This window comes from Erinaceus europaeus, chromosome 12 (assembly GCF_950295315.1).
Source record: "Erinaceus europaeus chromosome 12, mEriEur2.1, whole genome shotgun sequence".
Taxonomy (NCBI): domain Eukaryota; kingdom Metazoa; phylum Chordata; class Mammalia; order Eulipotyphla; family Erinaceidae; genus Erinaceus; species Erinaceus europaeus.
Genome location: NC_080173.1, coordinates 43,372,325 through 43,391,380, shown reverse-complemented (window position 1 = coordinate 43,391,380; position 19,056 = coordinate 43,372,325). Strand labels below are relative to the sequence as shown.

The following is a 19,056-nucleotide window of genomic DNA, read 5'->3' as shown; positions in this document are numbered from 1 at the left end:
AACCCCAAAGAACCTGCAGCCTTTTACCTCAAGGCTTGTCTGTGGACCCACACGCTTGTGCACAGCTGCAGGGGTGGCAGTGTGTGTGGATGACCTGATTAAATAAGGCATTCTATGTGCTGGTGGCGCAATCCTTGGACTTCTGCCACTTGACAAAGAAAAGCCACTCTTGAAATGTCAGGCAGATCCCCCACAGGGAGGCTGATACAAGGGTTGGGAGCCCAAGCCTACTGCCAGTTCAGTTCCCTGGAAGCCAGGCCTCAAGGACAGAAGCTGGGGTGGGGGTGGGGGCAGATTTTGTTCTAGGTATTCCATATGCGCCTATGCATGCTGTGTTGGTGCCCTGGCCTTGGCATCCTCCTCCTCCCATTGGCAGAGTTTGGTCAAGGATTTTTCTGGGGCCATTGGTTGGGGTGTCTTATCTAAATGGTCTGGATAGCCCAGGGATGGAACTAGAAGCACCCGCTGGGAGGAAGGCAGAAAAAATAGGTTCACTTCAGGTTAGAAAAAGGACCAAAAAGCCAAGGACAGGTCTGACAAGATCTCACTAAGAATGCAAAGGGAGGTAACTGGCAGGATCTGGGGTTCAGTAACCAAGCAGGTGAGAATGGAGAATGGAGACAGTCACAACTGAAAATCATGTCATCAACACACACTTTATTGCATTCAAAGAGTTCCCTACAGCCTGAATTCTGCTGTACCAAGGCTGCAGGTCCCATGTGTTGGGGGTCAGGGGTCTGTCTCAACCTAAGAAGTTGTATGGCTCAATGTGAATGCTGGGCAGTAGCCATCTTGGCAAGATGTGGGGATGAGCTTCTCCCAGGGAGGAATCTTGGGGTACACCTGCTCAACTCCAGGAGCTAAGACTAGCTGACCCCTCACCCTCAAGAATTCACAGTTGACTTAATGCTACGTAAGTCTTCATTAACTCCATACACCTCAAGACAAGGCTAGGCCAGGACAATAGAGAAAGGGGTTCATCTTAACCTGGAGATTTGAGAGGTCACATGCATGAAGACAAGTGAAGACTTGAGTCCCTCACCCCATCTCCTGGCTGGCGTATGCTTCTGCAGAGACACTGACCTACTCTCCTGGGAGGAGGGGAGGGCAACTGTGAAAGTGCTTTGAGGTCATCAGAGTGCAAAGTGCAGCTGGCAGTGCCCTCTCCCTAGGGACACGGTGGGGCATGTAAGTAGGTGCATGGGTGATCCAAGTACCTCAGCCTGCTGCTTTCTCTCTGCCTAGCAGGCCTCAGCCTCAGACTGTTCCTGTCAGGCCTTATGTCACCCTTTACTGCTGCACAGGAGGGGACTAAGTGCTGAGTTGGGGCAGTGGTGGGCCTCCTGTTCTGGGGAGAAGCGGCCTGGGGTACGTGCCAGGAGACTGAGAATGGTTTCACTTAAACTCATCCTTTGCTTCTCAGCTGAAGCTGGAACCACACAACCTGAAGTGTGGGGTGTTCTCCAGAGGAGGCTTACCAAACTCAGACATTTCCTCCTCCCTGACTGTAAAGTTACTTGCTCTACAAGGGGGTTCAGTGGCTAAGCAAGGGTAGGCACTGTTGATTTGGTCCTGTACTGGACCTGGGTGTGAACCTATAGACACCCTGCTACCTGCCCGGAGGTTGGGGGGCTCATAACCCCTTCCTACCCAACCAGGGATGGCTCTCCACTGACTGCTAGCAAGCAGTCACTGATCCCCATGTCAGGCCAGCTGGTCTGTCCCTCTGTTTCTAATGGGAAGAGGCCTTCTGTCTTCCTCCACACCCTCAAGTGGCACAGGGTGTTCTCGGTGGGATCAGGTGGGATACTGGTAGGAAAGCCTTTTGCCAGGGAGACCTTTTGCCAGCCCCCACTTTGCTGCTGCCAGCCCCTTGCCCCACTGCTGAGCCACAGACAACTGCTCCCATGAGCTGGCTGAGCCTGTGCTTCAGTGGCTGCATAGAGCACTGAGAAGGAAGGTTCCTTTTGACCGAGTTGGGTCGGTGGTGGAGGCTGGGTCAAGGCCTGTTCTCCAACTGACCATGCTTGACCCTCCAGCTCCAGGCAAAGCTGCCATCAGGGGCCAGGGTGCATTGTAGGTCAATGCCCGAGTCGGGCACCTCCATGTCATAGTGCACAGGCTGTCCATCCTTGGTCACCAAGCTGAAGGCAGAAGCTGGGATCTGTGGATAGAGCCAATCGGCTGGTCTCAGTGCATGGAGCTAGAAGCTACCTAGAAGTATAAAGCTGTCAGTCTCCCCCAGGCCTGCAGGCTTATCCATCTGCCCTTCATCATGAAGGAGTCTCACCTGGTCAGAGCCAGAGTCCTGAGGACTCCTCCACCACTGTCAGCCTCATCTAGAGACGCTAGGGATTATTGAGACCAATTGTTTGCTAAGTTACCTTGCTTTTTCTCTCCTTTAAAATACTTACTTACTTAATTAATTAATTTCTTGGAGAGAGACAGATGGAGAGAAATTCACAGGGAAGGAGGAGATAGAGAAGAAGAGATACCTGCAGTACCGTTTCATCTCTTATAAAGCTTCCTCCCTATAGGTGTGGACGAGGGGCTTGAATCTGGGTTCCTGTGGACTGTAGCATGTGCATCCCACCAGATAGACCACCACCCAGCTAACCATTTCTACTTATGCTAAAGTTTTTCTCCCTGGAGGGGGGTGGGCCAGGTGCACTGGCCTCTGGGATTCTGCCCCTAAATGTGTACCTGCCTGCTTACCTGGCTGCTGATGCCAGTGGCGATGTCTCCCACCTTGACCCGGTGGAACTCCCGGATGTGCAGGTGCTCACCATTGAGAGACTGTATTTGAACTTTCACACCTAGAGGGCAAGCAAGGCAGTCATTAGGGGCACAGATATAGGCTCTGCAGAGCCCCACGAGAGAGAGGTAAGTCTGGCCGTAGTGTTCTCTGCTCCTTGCTCTTCCTGACCATTTTCTGTCCACACCTGGATGGCCCAAACACTGCAAAGAGCAAATGGGGGCTCCTCAGAGGAGAAGATATTCCAGTCTGCATGCCAAACAGAAAGGAGCTAGAAATAGACAGTCCAGATTGGGGGAAATTTCAACACTCATGTTCCTTGAGCTGGCATAGTCCCTGGCCAGGCCCCTGGTCACTTGGTGCTCAAATCACACTAGTCCTGGGAACTGTGAGCTGATAGATCTGTGACTATGCTACTGAAATCACAATAGAACCTCTTCAGCCATGCCTGAAAATAGATCAGTCCTATACATGTTGTAATTCTCTAATTCTGACTTTAAGTCCCAGCAAACTTGTGATTATCATCCTCATTGGGCCCTGCTCTGCTTCCCTTCAGAAAGTACTCATGGCCAGAAGACTGTTGTCTCTACCAAACAGTCTTTATCAGGAGACTGTTGTCTTTGGGACCCCAATAGCAGCCCCAAAGGATCATCACTGCCCTACCACAAAGGCTCCTGGTTATAAGGGTCTTTGTTTCAAGTCAACATAGTAGCCAGATAGCTCAGGTTCTGGGTGGCAGGCACCTCTTCTTCTAGTCCCCTCTGTGCTAGAGGGAGGGGAAAAATACCTCTCAATGTCTCCCTAGCTTGGGCAGGTTGAGAGCCAGGAGGATTGCTGAATAGGTGGTGTTGAACCTTACCATTAAAATAGCTTGGGGTGTCAGTGGGTTGTCCCCGGAACAGCACCATGTTCCAGCTGGAGCTGTGAGCCTCTGCTTGGCTATTCCACGAGTGCACGCCAGAACTCAGCGTGTCTCTTGAGCTCTGGGATACCTTTGACTGGTTCTGAAACAACAGGGGCAGCCAGGACCTCAGGCCTCTAGACAAAGGAACCACCTCTCGACTTGGTATCCTTTGGAGCAAAGGGACCCCGATAAGCTCCCTTGGAGTGATGAATTGCTCGTGTCCTAGGCTGGGACACGAAGGTTCTGGGCATTCTGGGGACTAAACAGAGGACAAATCTCATGAGGGTACCCTAGATGGAGAACAATGAGGAATATTTCTTTTCTTTTTCTTTTTTTGCCACCAGAGTTATGACTGGGGCTTGGAGCCTGCTATGAATCTACCGCTTCCAGTGACCATTTTTCTCTTCCTTCCTTGCCTGCTCCTTCTCTTCTCTTCTCTTCTCTTCTCTTCTCTTCTCTTCTCTTCTCCTCTCCTTTCCTTTCTCTCTCTTTCTCTCTCTCTCACATATATCTCTTTTATTTGATAGGACAGAGAGAAATTGAGAGTAGGGGTAAGTAGAGAGGGAGAGACAAAGAGAGGTAGGTATCTGTAGCACTGCTTCACCACTCCTAAAGCTTCTCCCCTGCAGGTGAGGAGTGGGGGCTTGAACCCAAATTTTCATACATCGTAATGTGTGTGCTCAACTGGGTGAGCAACCATCTGGTCCCAATGAGGAATATTTCCATGGGAACTAAAGGTCAAGCCTTCTTCCCCATTGCCCCTAGAAAACAAGTGTGCCCAAATGTGTTTAAGGTGGATTTCTCATGCTGAGAAACTGAGGATCCTTACCTTGGTGGGGACCCCTCCCAAAAGGAAGGGGTGTTCTTACCTTCCCTTCACCCACTATATGCATGCTGCCTATGGACTGGCTGGACATGAAGCCACCTGCTCTGTGGCCTGGCTCCTGTCCCCAGCTGACTCACCTTTTCACTGTCATCTGATAGTGAGAGGCTGTCAACACTGAGGCATGAAAGGATTTGCTCTTGCTCCTCCAGAGAAAATGGCTGGGACAGGCTGTTCAGAAACAACTCTGTGGAGAAAAGCAGATAATTGTAAAAGACTGGGAGGGGTCTGGCTATGTGGTCAGGATTCAGCCTGCAGATGCTGACCCAGGGAAGGGATTGGAAGAAAAATCAGGCTGACCAGGAAGAGGCCCAAGTACAGGCATGTGTGTGGGCCCAGGGCCTGCCCAGGGAGTCAGAGGCCATAACCTCAGCCACCTGCCTGCCCATACCTATTTCTAGCTGCTGCAGCTCCTGCTCAGGGAAGGTTGCTTTCCGTTCTGGTGAGCTGGTTTTTTTGGCAGGGGCTGGGTCCAGGGAGGACAGAGGCATGGGGTCCCACACCCCCAACTCTTCTTTGCCCCAATTCAGGCTTGGAGACTTGTTGCGCTCTGGAGGGTCTGGAGGCAGCGGGGGCTGGAGCTTAGGAACACTGTCTGTTGTATCCTCTGTTGGCTTCGGCCTCAGGGCCCCTGCTGAATGCTCTGCTGGCTGGGCATGCAGGGGCTGCTGAGGGGGGGTTTGGCTCAGTGGTGGAGCAACTTGATGTGGTGGTGGCTGTCTTGGTTCTTTATATTCTCCTTTCCAAGGGCTGTTCAGACCTCCCACTAGGAAACACAGAACACACTCGGTGAGATGGGAATAGCCCAGGTAGCCTTTCCCAAGTAGATGCCCAGAGTGGGTCATGAGAGAGTGTCCCCCAACAGAGGAGCACAGTTTAGGAGGCAGAGTGGTACTTGGAGGCTTTTTTTTTTTCCCCCAGTAATGGAAAAGGGCAGTGTTTTCTACCTTTTGTTTAATTTTCCTGCTGGGTCACAGCACACTTTAAAATGATATAAATGACTCCAGAGGTTTTTTCCATTAGTTGTAGTAAAGGCAAGACTGAAAGCTAGCTCTGGGGTGACAGTGACTCAGGATCTTGGGTAACCTGGTCTCTCCACAGTCACTTTCAGAGGCACCATTTCTCTATAGTATGGAAGTTCAGTCCTGGGGCCCTCCTTATCACTTCCATATACTTGGGGAGAGAAGGGTTGGGGGTGCATTGAAAGTCTTTCTCCTGTTCTATTTATTTATTCTCTTTGCATTCTTCTTTCTACCCAATGCCTTTCCTCTGCCCATCCCCAGGTGACATTATTATGTTCAATATGTCACTCTGGATTTGACTGTATTCCTGCAAAATACATGATTTTTCTTTGTCATTCATTATTATTATTTTAATATTTATTTATTCCCTTTTGTTGCCCTTGTTGTTTTATTGTTGTAGTAGTTGTTGTTATTGATGTCGTCACTGTTGGATAGGACAGAGAGAAACGGAGAGAGGAGGGGAAGACAGAGGGGGAGAGAAAGACCTGCTTCACCTCCTGTGAAGCAACTCCCCTGCAGGTGGGGTCATTCATTATTTTTTAACCAGAACACCACTTAGCTCTGGCTTGTTGTGGTGCTGGGGATCGGACCTGGGACCTCTTATGTGCACAGCCAGTGTGCAGTTGCTGCATAACTTCCAGTCCTCTTTATCAACTTAATTCACACACACACACACACACACACACACACACACACACACACACACACCCCCCAAACAAAAAACATGGTGATATTGGCCTCTCTCTGGTTTCCCTTCTGGGTCAGAACTCTGTGTGGTTTTAGACCCAGAGGGCTGCCCCATGAACACTGAGTTGCACTGACTGCTACCTGGAGCTCCATGGGCCTCTTCTGCCTCTGGCCTCAATGCCTTCCTGGGAGGCTGCCCACAGTCAGTGCAGTGCGTACCCTTAGGTGTGGGGCTTCATGGATCTGTTGAGATACCTTTAGCAGTGCTTCTCAGGGCAGGCTGGATCTCAGGTCTGCAGATGTCTGAATGTGCCCTCTGCAATGCCCAAGGGTGATGACTACCCTATCTGAGCACTTGGTGCTACAGACTTTCTGATTTTTTTTTTTTTTTTGGTTCCTGGAGCTTCACTGATTTAGCTTGACTTTCAGATAGAAAGAGAGAGACCACAGAACCAAAATTTCCTTCAGTTCTGTGGGGGGGTGGGCTTGAGCCTGGGTCACATGTATAACAAAACAACTACACTATCCAGGTGAACTATTTTGCTGGATCCAAACTTTCTGATTTTTTCTTAGATTTAAGGCATTTAAGCAGGTTTTATTTTGCTTTCTCCTATAACTAGTTGGTTGGCTGAACTCCTCTCCTGCCTGCTTTTTTTTTTTTTTTTTTTTTGTCTCCAGAGTTATCACTGGGGCTCAGTGCCTGCACTACGAATCCACTGCTCCTGGAGGCCATTTCCCTCATTTTGCTACCCTTGTTTTTATTGTTGTTGTTGTTGTTATTATTGTTGCCACTGCTGTTGTTGTTGGATAGGACAAAGAGAAATCGAGAGAGGAGGGGAAGACAGAGATGGGGAGAGAAAGATAGACACCTGTAGACCTGCTTCACTGCTTGTGAAGTGACTTCCCTGCAGGTGTGAAGCTGGGGGCTCAAACTGGGAACCTTACACCGGTCCTTGCTCTTTGTGCCATGTGCATTTAACCCACTGCACTACCACCTGCCCCCCCCCCATTTTTTTTTCTTAACAAATGTTCTCCTCCCTTATCCCTGGCACAACACTCAACACTAAGCACTGGTACTTCTGTCATCTCCATCCTCCCTACAGGCCTAAGATGGTGTCACCACATGCTCTAGCTGGAGAAATCAAAGCTCTGAGAGGCCGAGCAAGGGCCTCACTGTGACCAGTACACTGCCTTATTCTGCAACCAGAGCAGAGCTCTTACCTTGCTGTAGTGCCAGGCTGACCTTCCCTCCCAGCTCCAGTGCTGAAGCTCGGTGGGTAGGCTCCTTCTGCAGCCCCTCCTGGATGGCCTGGGCTGTGAGGGGTGCACAGGAGGGGGGGATCTCCTGCACAGGTGGAGGCTCGCTGGCAATCTGGAGGTCAGAAGGCAGCATATGACCCCTGCCTTCCCTGACTTGCTTCTCCCCACTGCCCCCACCCTATTTTGTTGGGGGTCTGACACAAGGATGGAGTGGCCTGGGACTTTTTTTTTTTTTTTACTAAATGGAGAAAGAGACCAAGGGGGACAGGCCAACACCAGGCAATAAGGTGACCATGACCTTCAGGTCCAACCTATCAGGAGGCAGGTAGAGGTGGCCCAGGGTGAGGCTAGAGAGAGCTGTGAGTTGCCAGGAACTCAGAGATCCCTCATCCTCAGATTCGGGTAGGGAGCATTTTAATTAGAGCCCTCCCCCCATTTATGATGAACATTCCCCCTGCTCCCATAGAACCCTACAGAGCAGTCAAAATGGGGGCACCTCAGAAAAAATGGGGGGCAGTTCAAGGCTGCAGCTTGGGCCGAGTGGCCCCACTGGCACCTCCTCCTGGCGGTCCCAGGAGCTGTCACTGACCTTGAGGCAGAGTGGCCCTTTGAAGTACTGGGTCCAAGGGTGGCAGCCGTTGAGCATGTGTAGCATCATGCAGCAGCTGCTCCAGACATCCACCTTGGCATCACAGGGCTTGCCCAGCACCACCTCTGGAGCCATGTGGGTCTCTGTGCCAGGGATGTAGTCCCCTAAGCAGGCAAAGATAGGACAGAAAAGTCCACCATGAATGCAGTTAGATGGTCAGGAGCCTCCATAGTGACTGCCCTAGTCAGCTCCTGAGACCCCTTTAACTTGTCTCTGTTAAAGGACAGTATAGAAATTATTTCCTTAGAGAGGCTGGAGTATCATCCAGCACGTGCCAAACCTGACACGTGCAAGTCGTGTGCTTTGCTGCCACCCTAGTTTCTGTTAAAGGACCTTAGATATTAGTGATAAAGCCTCCAAATCAAATTCTGGGGAGGAGCTAAAGCAGGGCTGCTGCTGGGGGACTGTGCAAAGACTGTATCACTCAAAATATAGGTTCTGACCTTTGGCATTTTTTTTCTCCAGAGCACTGCTCAGCTCTGATTTATGGGGATGCTGGAGATTGAATCTGGGACTTTTGGTGCTGCAGGCATGAAAGTATTTATAAAAAATATTTAATTAATTAATTTATTATTTATTGGGCAGAGACTGGGAGAAAGCAAGAGGTAAGGGGAAGAGAGGTAGATACAGAAAATGTGAGATACCTGCAGCACTGCTTCACTACTCATGAAGCTTTCCTCCTGCAGGTAGGGCCTAGGTCCTTGCACTTTGTAACATATGCTTTCAACCAGGTACATCACTTCCCACTCTCCATGGAAGTCTTTTTTCATAACCATTATGATATCATCTCAGCCCTGGAAAAATTCTTAACATGATTTAAAAAAAAAATGGAGAGGGAGGGGCCAGTTTGTGGCATACTTGGTTAAGCATATAAGGATCCAGGTTCAAGCCTCTGCAGGTCCCCACCTGCAGGGGAAAGCTTTACAAGTGGTGGGGCAGGGCTGCAGGTGTCTCTCTTTTTCCTTCTCTGTCCCTACCTCCCCTCTCAATTTCTCTATTTAATAATAAATAAATAAAATATTTTGGGGGAGGGACCTGGATATCAGATGAATTTATGATATTCTTGAAATTTAGTAAGTAAAAAAAAAAACTATTTCGAGTAAATAAGTCGGAAGGAATGATACTAGATACCAATAGTATTTTTTTCCTGGTGATTTTGATTTTTCCTTAGCTTCACTTTCTACAAGAACTATGAGAAAATAAAAATTACTTTGTGATAAGAAAAAAACAACACTGAAGTTATTTTAAAATGGAGGTCAAGTGTCCATGTTCAATTTACCAAATACAATTCTTTAACACTAAAGAACCACATAAGTCTAAAAGATTGTTTTTCCTTTCATTAAAATGAAATGTTATGAATAAAAAAGGTAGGGCATAAAATTGTATATTAGTGGCTTTAATTATATATAGAAAAAACATTCTGGAGGGAGGGACTTATCTAAAATATTCATAATTATCTCTCTGGGTAAGAGTAATGATAGAATATAATTTTCTTCTCTTTTAATTCTGTAATTACAAAATATTTTATATTCACAAATAGATATTATATGTGGTTCAAACCCAGGACAATATGCATGCATGTACCATACTCTAGCCTTAAACTGCCTCTTGGGTCACACCATGGGCTACTTTAATTTTTCAAGGAAAATTTAAACATTTCTCCAGCTCCAGAGCCTCAGTCCCCTCGTCAGACTTCCCACTGTATTCCAGAAACTGGAGCTGAGGAAAGGCTGAGGTCAGAGACCTGGAGCACAGCTCCCTAGAGGAGGCTGGACAAGAGGGGGGTGGAGCTGTGGGATCTTAGGGACAAAGGATCTGAATGAGGTGTCCATCTTCCAGTTCCCATCTCAATAAAGCAGAAACATCAGAAACAAGCAATTCCTGTGCATTACTGCATTTATGCATAAGCCCTAGGAGAATGAGGGTCAAGCAGGCTGAAATCAGCAGTGGACAAAGTGTGCCTAGCTCTGTTACTCTGGGAAGTTCTGGAGAAGGCACATGGCTAATGCTGAGAAAGGGCTGCTGTTATCATGGGTGGGGGGCAGTTGTTGGGGGGGGGCTTACCTGTGAGCAAGGACTTCCCCAGGCCATCAGGTTGAAGGCACATGGCATGGCCAAAGTCGCAGAGGGCTGCTCGGCTCCCATCGCTGGACAGGAGCACATTGTCAGCTGCCAGGGTGCCCCGGAAAGAAGAGGAACAGGTGAGTCACAATCCCTGGTCCGACCTAACCCTCCAGTGAGGCAATATGCTGGCTGACCCCACTTGCAGCTGCTGCTTCTCATTAGTAGCATTAGTCATGGAAGAAGGGAGGAGGGAATCGGCTCAAGCTAGGAGCAAGCAGCATGCAGTACCCCTGAGGGGGAGGGGACAGGTGCAGTTTACTCCACTGCAAACTGGGCTACCACTACCCTACCCCAGGGCTCCCTAGTGTACAGGGGCTTGACCTGCAGCTCCCTGTGGCCACCACCCACTGGAAACTGCTGGGCTGAGGGCTTGAGGAATGAATGCACTCTTCCCACTGGTACAGCCTGACTCAAACCCCACCACAGGCCAGAAGGTGGGAAGATCAGGTAGGTGGGGTGAGGAAGGAGCCTGATAGTGGCCAGGACTCTGGAAGCCCAAGTCTCACCTTTGACATCTCCATGCAGAATCCTTCGGGTGTGGAGGTATTCCAGACCTTCCAGTGCCTGGCCCAGGTAGTAAAGGGCCCGGTCCTCCGGCAGACAACCCTTTTGTTTTATGAGCTGGCCTAGTGAGCCACCTAGAAGACCAATGCCAGTCTTTACATGGAGCTTTTCAGGTCTCCAAGCAAGCTGGAAGGCTAGGGTTTTTGGGGCAGGTGGCTGAAAATGCGGCTTTTACTGTTGATGCTACAGGGCTAAGATGTTACAAGTGGATTGACAAAAGGACCAAGATCAATCTGGGCAAGACTCAGGGATACCTTTGACCAAAGGTCCAGGGAGGAAGTGGGAACTGGCTCCTTACCTTCTAGCAGCTCCATGAAGATCTTGACCCAGGGGCCTTCCTTCACAGCACCATACAGAGGAACAATTCTAGGCGAGGCCAGTCCCACACATGCCACCAATTCCTCTGCCCGGAACATATTCACTGGCACCTGAAGGGGCCCAGAGGTGGCTGTGGGTCAGGATGAGGGCCCAGAGCAGGTTTTTTGGCATCCTGTAGTCTGTTGGTGCTCCCAGTAATGATTCAGGTGCAAGGAAGTGGCCCCCTCCACCCACCATCAGGCCTAGACCCTCAGAGACTAACCTGCATGGCACCCCCTTGGTTAACTAAATCCTCAGTCAACTAAATTCTCATTTAACGACACTATTGACATGCAGAAAACATTAAGGAAAGCAGGTCCTTAATTTGTTTTGCTCAATAAAGGCTAGGACTTCCCTCCACCCTCAATGTTATGACAATACTAAAGGACATTTTTCAGGTATCTGCTGTACAGGATTAGAGTTCTGCAGTGCTAACATGACAGAGTCACAGGAAAACTGTGGCCCTTATCCAGGTTCTGGCATGCTGTCCACCCTCAAACTTGCCAAGGACCCCTCCACTCCAGGTCAAATGTCTGGGCATGTCTGAGACTGGGGCCCCTTGTTTATCCACGTCTATTTAAACGTGGGGCTTTGGACTTCTCTGAAGATAAGAGCTGACAAATGCTGCCAAGACTCTGGCTCTTCAGTACTTTTCTCAGCTCTTGAATTATTTGTCTCTTCCCCAAGAACTAAAACATTTACATGAGTGAGACTATGTTTGTACATTGTTTGCAGTGGTTTCCCCAGCATCTGAGCACAAAAGAGGCTTCTAGGGAGGAACTTGACTGAGGTCCTTCCCACAATAGATGGTCACTTGGGGCCTACCCTTTCCTATCTGCAGGAACCAGCATGGAGGGGAGACCCGGACCTCAAATACAAACACCATGGGCTGAGACTCCGGTGTTGCCCCTTGCAAAGCCAGATCACCTCCCCTGAGCTGTGTAAGTCGACATGTCAACAGTTGGGGAACCTGTTCTTGGTAGAGTAGGGACTTGCAGGGATGCTAACCAGCATCAGGCCCAGCAACCAGTGGGTGCTCAGGAAACGTTGACTGCCCACTTCCCCAGTGGGTGCTCAGGAAACGTTGACTGCCCACTTCCTCCCTCTAGCTCAGATATGGGGAGACAGCATAATGGCTATGCAAAAATGCTTTCATGCCTGAGGTCCTGAGGTCCCAGGTTCAATCCCTAGTACCACCCTAAAATAGAGCTGATCAGTTCTCTGGTCTCTTTGTACTTCTCTTTCATTAAACTAACTAACTAACTAAATGCAACTTATTGAACACTTAGCCTTCCTTGTTCTTTCTAGCAGCTGCAATTAGCCTAGTGATGTCACTAAGAGGTGCCAGGAACAAAAAAAAAAAAAAAAAAAAAAAAAGAAAGAAAGAAAGAAAAGAAACTGAGCCTAGAAAAAAGCAGTTTAGACCTGGCAGTTCTGACAGGAGACCGCTGACTTGACAAACAAGACCTCTGACAAAGTGGGTTTTTTTTTTTGGCCTTTTGACCATCAGTGGAATATGTTTCCCTTCTGGTTTGGTTTATCAGCTTACACAAATTTGGACTCTTATCAGTATTTCTAGCTCTGAACCTGAGTTGGAACTAATTTCACCAAGAGCACTTGTGTTAGCAAGTGTCTTTAACCCTACTGCTGCCCAAGTGAGAGGTGAAGCCCCAAGGCACCTGGAAGAAGTTGAAATATTTTATGAGGAAAGCAGTGGCTGCATCTTTGGATCACCTGGTCAACTCTGATCTCTAGAGACTTTCAACATTAGATCATACCCCATTTTGATAATATATCTTTATGAAGCTAGGTTTTTGGAGTTTTCTGTGATTAAAAGTACTTCGGGGGGGTTGGCAATGGCACTACTGGTTGAACACATGTTACCATGTGCAAGGGCCCTGGTTCGAGTCCCTGCTCCTCACCTGCAGGGGGGAGGCTTCACTAGTGGTGAAGCAAGTCTGCAGATGTCTCTCTCTCTCTCCCTCTCTATCTCCCCTTCTCCTCTCAACTTCTGTCTTTTATTTCTATCATATGAAAAAGGAAAAAAAGAGAACATTTTGGGGTGGGAGGTGGGTGGAGGAGAATGTAGAACATGAAAAGAAGGTGATGGTGTCCCATCTGATCCTAAAGTTTGAGAATTTGTGTCCAATAAGGCATACATGTTATTAACGACTGTGGTTGTTCAAAAAAAGAGGAAATGGGGGCCAGGCAGTGGCACACCTGGTTAAGCACTCACATTACAGTGCACAAGAACCTGGGTTCAAAAAAAAGAACCTGGGTTGAAGCCCCTGGTTCCCACCTGCAGGGGGAAACTTCATGAGTGGTGAAGTAGGGCTCCAGGTGTCTCTCTCCCTCACTTTTTAAAAAATTTTTAAATATTTATTTCCCCTTTTGTTGCCTTTGTTTATCGTTATTACTATTGCTGTTGTTGTTGGATAGGACAGAGAGAAATGGAGAGAGGAGGGGAAGACAGAGAGGGGGAGAGAAAGATAGACACCTGCAGACCTGCTTTACTGCCTGTGAAGTGACTCCCCTGAAGGTGGGGAGCTGGGGGCTCGAACTGGGATCCTTAGGCTGTCGCACCATGTGCGCTCAGCCCGCTGTGCTACCCAGACTCCCCCTCTTAAAAAAAAAAGAGGAAAACATTTCTGTTTATATGTGCTGTCATCAAAATGGCTACTGAGTCGTTAGGATAAGGATAACAAATGGAGCTTCATGGTACTTGTTTTGGGATGGGGAACCATGTTGCATTTTGAATTACAGAGACATGAAAAGCTATGAATCAAGCAAGTTTGAAATCCTTTGCTTTAACTTTTCAGAAATCTGTAAATCCTCTAGGGTGTCCCACAGAGTTAAAAGCATTTCCAATCACTCAGGCCAAAAGGAGTCAGAGGGTACACTTTGAAACACAAGGGGCTGGGGCTGGGGCTGGGCATAGGCACATCCAGTTAAGTGCACATACCACAGTGAACAAAATGTCTGTTTGAAGCCCCTGGCCCCCTCACCTGCAAGAAGCTTCAATAGTGGCCAAGCAGCACTCCAGGTCTCTGTATCTCTTCTTGCTATCTCCCTCTTCCCCTCCTTGATTTCTATTTCTATCCAGTAAATAATTTAAAAATCCTTAAAAAAAAGAAACAAACAAGGGGCTTTAGGAGTCTGTGCCACTCCCAGGAGAGCAGACTGAAAGGGCACCCCTAGGAAGCAGGTGGGAAGAAAGCTCACTGGTCTTCCAGCTCAGGCCAGTTGCTCATCTGACCTGTCTCTCCTCTCTCTGGACTTCAGTGTCTTCATTCAGAAGTGAGGGGCCGGTCTCTGATGAGGCTGTTACTGAGAACCAAAGCTGAACACCTATTTCCCACACACCATGTACTGCTTGAAGGACTCTTGGGCCAACAGCTTACAATAAGTTATGAACTTAATTAATTAATTAATTTAATTAATTTATTATTGGATAGAGACAGAGAAATTGAGAGGAGAGGGGGAGACAAAGAGAGGGAAAGAGACAGATTATCTGTAGCCCTCCTTCACCACTTGTGAAGCTCTTTGCAGGTGAGGACCAGAGGTTTGAACCTGGGTCTTTGCACACTGTAATGTATGCACTTAACCAGGTGTGCCACCACCTGGCCTCTGAACTGGGATACCCCCATTTTACAGGTAGGAAGCTGAAGTCTAGACAAATGATTTGTTCAATGTCCAGGGAATAAAGTACTGGGATTCAGGTCCTAACTCCAGAACTGAGAGATACTCTAGCAAAAAGAAGAAAGCCTTTTTGGGTACCTTAGCTTATTATTATTTTATGATCTATCAATTTATGCAAGAGAGGGAGAGATAGAGAAAATTAGAACATTATTCTGGTGCTGGTAATCAAACTCAGGACTTCATGCTTTTAGGTCTGTTGTTCTAACTGCTGTAAAACCTCCTGGATCTAGCGTATTAGTTGTTACATTCTGAATACTTACAGACTGACAAGAGCAACTACTCTCAGGTAGAAGTGTGGACATCAGTCACTTGATTCTCAAATATACAAGTCACTTCCCTCTGCACCACTTCTAGTTATCCTGACACTGGAGACTGGCCTTTTTTTTCTTCCTTCCTTCTTTCCTTTCCTTTCCTTTCCTTTCCTTTCCTTTCCTTTCCTTTCCTTTCCTTTCCTTTCCTTTCCTTTCCTTTCCTTTCCTTTCCTTTCCTCCCCCTCTCCTTCTTATCTATCTTGCTTGCTTTTGCTTTTTGACTCCAGGGCACTATGAATCCACTGCCCCTGGTGGCCATTTTTTTCTTTCTTTTTTGGATAGGACACAGAGAAATTGAGAGAGGAGGGGAAGATAGAGAGGGAGAGACACCTGTAGAACTGTTTCACCACTTGTGAAGTGGGGAGCTGGGGGCTTGAACTGGGATCCTTGTGCTTCGTACTATGTGCACTTAACCCAGCGTGCCACTGCCAATCCCCCCTTTCTTTCTTTCCTAGTAGTCATTACCCCCCCCCCACTTCTTCATTTGATAGGACAGAGAGAAATAAGAGCAGAGGGGGGAGACAGAGAGGGGGGTGAGCAATGGTGCACCTAGTTAATCGTACATATCACCAAGCACAACGACCTGGGTTCAAGCCCTCACTCCTCACCTGCAGTGGGTCCACTTCATGAGTGGTGAAGCAGTTCTGCAGGTGTCTATCTTCTCTCCCTCCATCTCCCATTCTCTCTCAATTTCTTTCTGTCCTATCTAAAAGAGAGAGAAAGAGAGAGAGGGAGGGAGAGAGAGAGAGAGAGAGAGATAAGAAAGGAGAGAGAATGGCTACTAGGAGACTATAGCACTTACTTTACTACTTGTGAAGCTTCCTCCCCTGCAGGTGAGGAGTGGGGGCTTGAACCCAGGTCCTAGCACATGGTAATGTATGTACTTAATCAGGTGTGCCACTGCCTGGCCCTCAACCCCTCTTATTTTCTATGGTATCTGCTTTATCTCATGAGTGAAAAAAGGATTCAATATGTTTAAGATTCCAGGAGGTGACCTGCCCAGGAGGTGGCATAGTGGCATAGTGGCTAAAGTATTGGACTCTCAAGCATGAAGTCTCAAGTTCAATTCCTGATATTGCATGTGCCAAAGTGATGCTCTGGTTCTCTTTCCTCTCTTTCTCTCATAAATAAATACTTATCAAAAAAGATGTCAGGAATATGAACTATGCAAGAATGATAAACATAGTACTGGGAAAACAGATTCCAATAAATACATGATTAATAATTGGACAAAGACCCTCCTTATTCTCAGGCCTTCCAGCTGAGAATCCAACAATACATGCTGTCTGTCCAGGCTCCCTTCCTGCAGTGAAGGAGGGGCTATCTGCCCACCAAGCTCAGCTGTGTGGGCTCTCAATAAGCTGCTTCCACTGAGATCCATAGGGAGGAGGCAGAGTTCTGGTGGTGGCTGCAGAGCTCCAGAGCCAGAGAGTCTCATTTTTGTGCCTGGACTTCTCTGACCATTCTGGAGAGGTGAGAAATGGAATCTTTGTCCTCTTCAACTAATATAGGCTTGTTTACTTTGTTGCCTGGAACTCGAGAACCTCAGCCGGACAACAGCTGAGAGGCCCAGTGACTAAGCGCCTCAGCACTGGGCGCTCATCTCTAGGACACTTCACACTCTCTCATCCCCCTCCCACCCACCTCTCAGGAGGGACAGCTGAGCTTTCTTCAGTAGCCTGGGGAGGGAACTGCAGCTGGGGAAGTCAGGCATGGGGCACTGGCAGCCAAGCTTATGCTGACCCATGTTGGCAAGAACTTAGCATATGTTTTAGTCAATGAGAGGTGGTGGGGAGGAACTGGTTTACTTGATACAGTATGTTTGAAGTTTGGGGTGGTACCTATGGATAGGCCTCTATCTCATCCCATCACCCTGAGCCCAGACTCTAGAACTCTAAAAATCTTGGCCCATGTAGTAGACAGAGAAGCCAGACTTATTTTCATTACAATTTAAATCTCCTCAGAGTCACAGGTACCTGTGGTAATGGTGGTGGCATCTGTCTAGTCTGCCTAGTTGGTTCCTTTTCTTTTAGGGATTAGAGTGTCTTTGACACATGCCACTTGAAAACAAGACACAGTGTTGAGCTATCTTATTTCACCCTGCCCAAAAGGTCCAAAGAAATGGCCCCTGGGATGTGAGGGTGATCTGGCCACTGATGTCCAGGGCTGATTTACTGATTTGACTGGCTAGGCAGGCTTCCCTTCTCTCCCTCACAGCTTCAGGTGAATTCCTTAGTCAAAGAGAACAAATATCCTTCTGTGAAAACAAAGGGCGGGTCTTCAGTTGAGCTGTTTGGCTCCTCTGCTTAAGACCTCCAGAGAAGCTTTCAAGAAATGACCCACTGCTGATAACATCACCTCTCTAGAGCCTCACCCAACTAGGGAAGATAGAAACAGTCTGGGGGGGAAGTCCAGTGGTAGCAGCGGGTTAAGTGCACGTGAAGCAAAGCGCAAGGACCAGAGTTAAGTATCCTGGTTTGAGCCCCCAGCTCCCCACCTGTAGGGAAGTCGCTTCACAGGCAGTGAAGCAGGTCTGTCTTTCTCTCCCCCTGTCTTCCCTTCCTCTCTCCATTTCTCTCTGTCTTATCCAAAACGATGACATCAATAACAACGACAATAACTACAGCAATAGGGAGTCGGGTTTAAGCGCACGTGGCACAAAGCGCAAGAACCGGCGTAAGGATCTGGGTTCAAGCCTCCGGCTCCCCACCTGCTGGGGAGTCACTTCACAGGCGGTGAAGCAGGTATGCTGGTGTCTCTCTTTCTCTCCCCCTTTCTGTCTTCCCCTTCTCTCTCCATTTCTTTCTGTCCTATCCAACAACAATGGCATCAATGATAACAACAATAAAACAAGGGCAACCCCCATACCTATCGACATCTAATCTTTGACAAAGGGGTTCAGACTATTAAATGGGGAAAGCAGAGTCTCCTCAACAAATGGTGTTGGAAACAATGGGTTGAAACATGCAGAAGAATGAAACTGAACCACTGTATTTCACCAAATACAAAAGTAAATTCCAAGTGGATCAAGGACTTGGATGTTCGACCACAAACTATCAGATACTTAGAAGAAAATATTGGCAGAACTCTTTTCCGCATAAATTTTAAAGACATCTTCAATGAAATGAATCCAATTACAAAGAAGACTAAGGCAAGTATAAACCTATGGAACTACATCAAATTAAAAAGTTTCTTCACAGCAAAAGAAACCACTACCCAAACCAAGAGACCCCTCACAGAATGGGAGAAGATCTTTACATGCCATACATCAGACAAGAGTTTAATAACCAACATATATAAAGAGCTTGCCAAACTCAACAACAAGACAACAAATAATCCCATCCAAAAATGGGGAGAGGACATGGGCAGAATATTCACCACAGAAGAGATCCAAAAGGCTGACAAACACATGAAAAAATGCTCCAAGTCTCTGATTGTCAGAGAAATGCAAATAAAGATAACAATGAGATACCACTTCACTCCTGTGAGAATGTCATACATCAGAAAAGGTAACAGCAGCAAATGCTGGAAAGGGTGTGGGGTCAAAGGAACCCTCCTACACTGCTGGTGGGAATGTAAATTGGTTCAACCCCTGTGGAGAACAGTCTGGAGAACTCTCAGAAGGCTAGACATGGACCTACCCTATGATCCTGCAATTCCTCTCCTGGGGATATATCCTAAGGAACCCAACATATCCATCCAAAAAGATCTGTGTACACATATGTTCTTGGCAGCACAATTTGTAATAGCCAAAACCTGGAAGCAACCCAGGTGTCCAACAACAGATGAGTGGCTGAGCAAGTTGTGGTATATATACACAATGGAATACTACTCAGCTGTA

General features: G+C 47.8%; 1 protein-coding gene across 7 annotated transcripts in view; it reads right to left on the bottom strand.

Moving 5' to 3' along the window:
- Window positions 1–637: 637 nt before the first annotated feature.
- MAP3K14 (mitogen-activated protein kinase kinase kinase 14) overlaps window positions 638–19,056 on the bottom strand; it is a 56,366-nt gene continuing 37,947 nt past the window's right edge. For all 7 annotated transcript variants that reach the window (XM_060203318.1, XM_060203321.1, XM_060203317.1 and 4 more), the window contains 10 exons: window positions 11,147–11,276; window positions 10,791–10,922; window positions 10,225–10,329; window positions 8,101–8,264; window positions 7,473–7,623; window positions 4,934–5,308; window positions 4,623–4,729; window positions 3,615–3,759; window positions 2,716–2,816; window positions 638–2,164 (listed from right to left, as the gene is read on the bottom strand). In XM_060203318.1, the coding sequence (XP_060059301.1) occupies window positions 2,000–2,164; window positions 2,716–2,816; window positions 3,615–3,759; window positions 4,623–4,729; window positions 4,934–5,308; window positions 7,473–7,623; window positions 8,101–8,264; window positions 10,225–10,329; window positions 10,791–10,922; window positions 11,147–11,276 (1,575 nt within the window). In that variant the 3' untranslated portion in view covers window positions 638–1,999. The remainder of the gene's footprint in view (window positions 2,165–2,715; window positions 2,817–3,614; window positions 3,760–4,622; window positions 4,730–4,933; window positions 5,309–7,472; window positions 7,624–8,100; window positions 8,265–10,224; window positions 10,330–10,790; window positions 10,923–11,146; window positions 11,277–19,056) is intronic.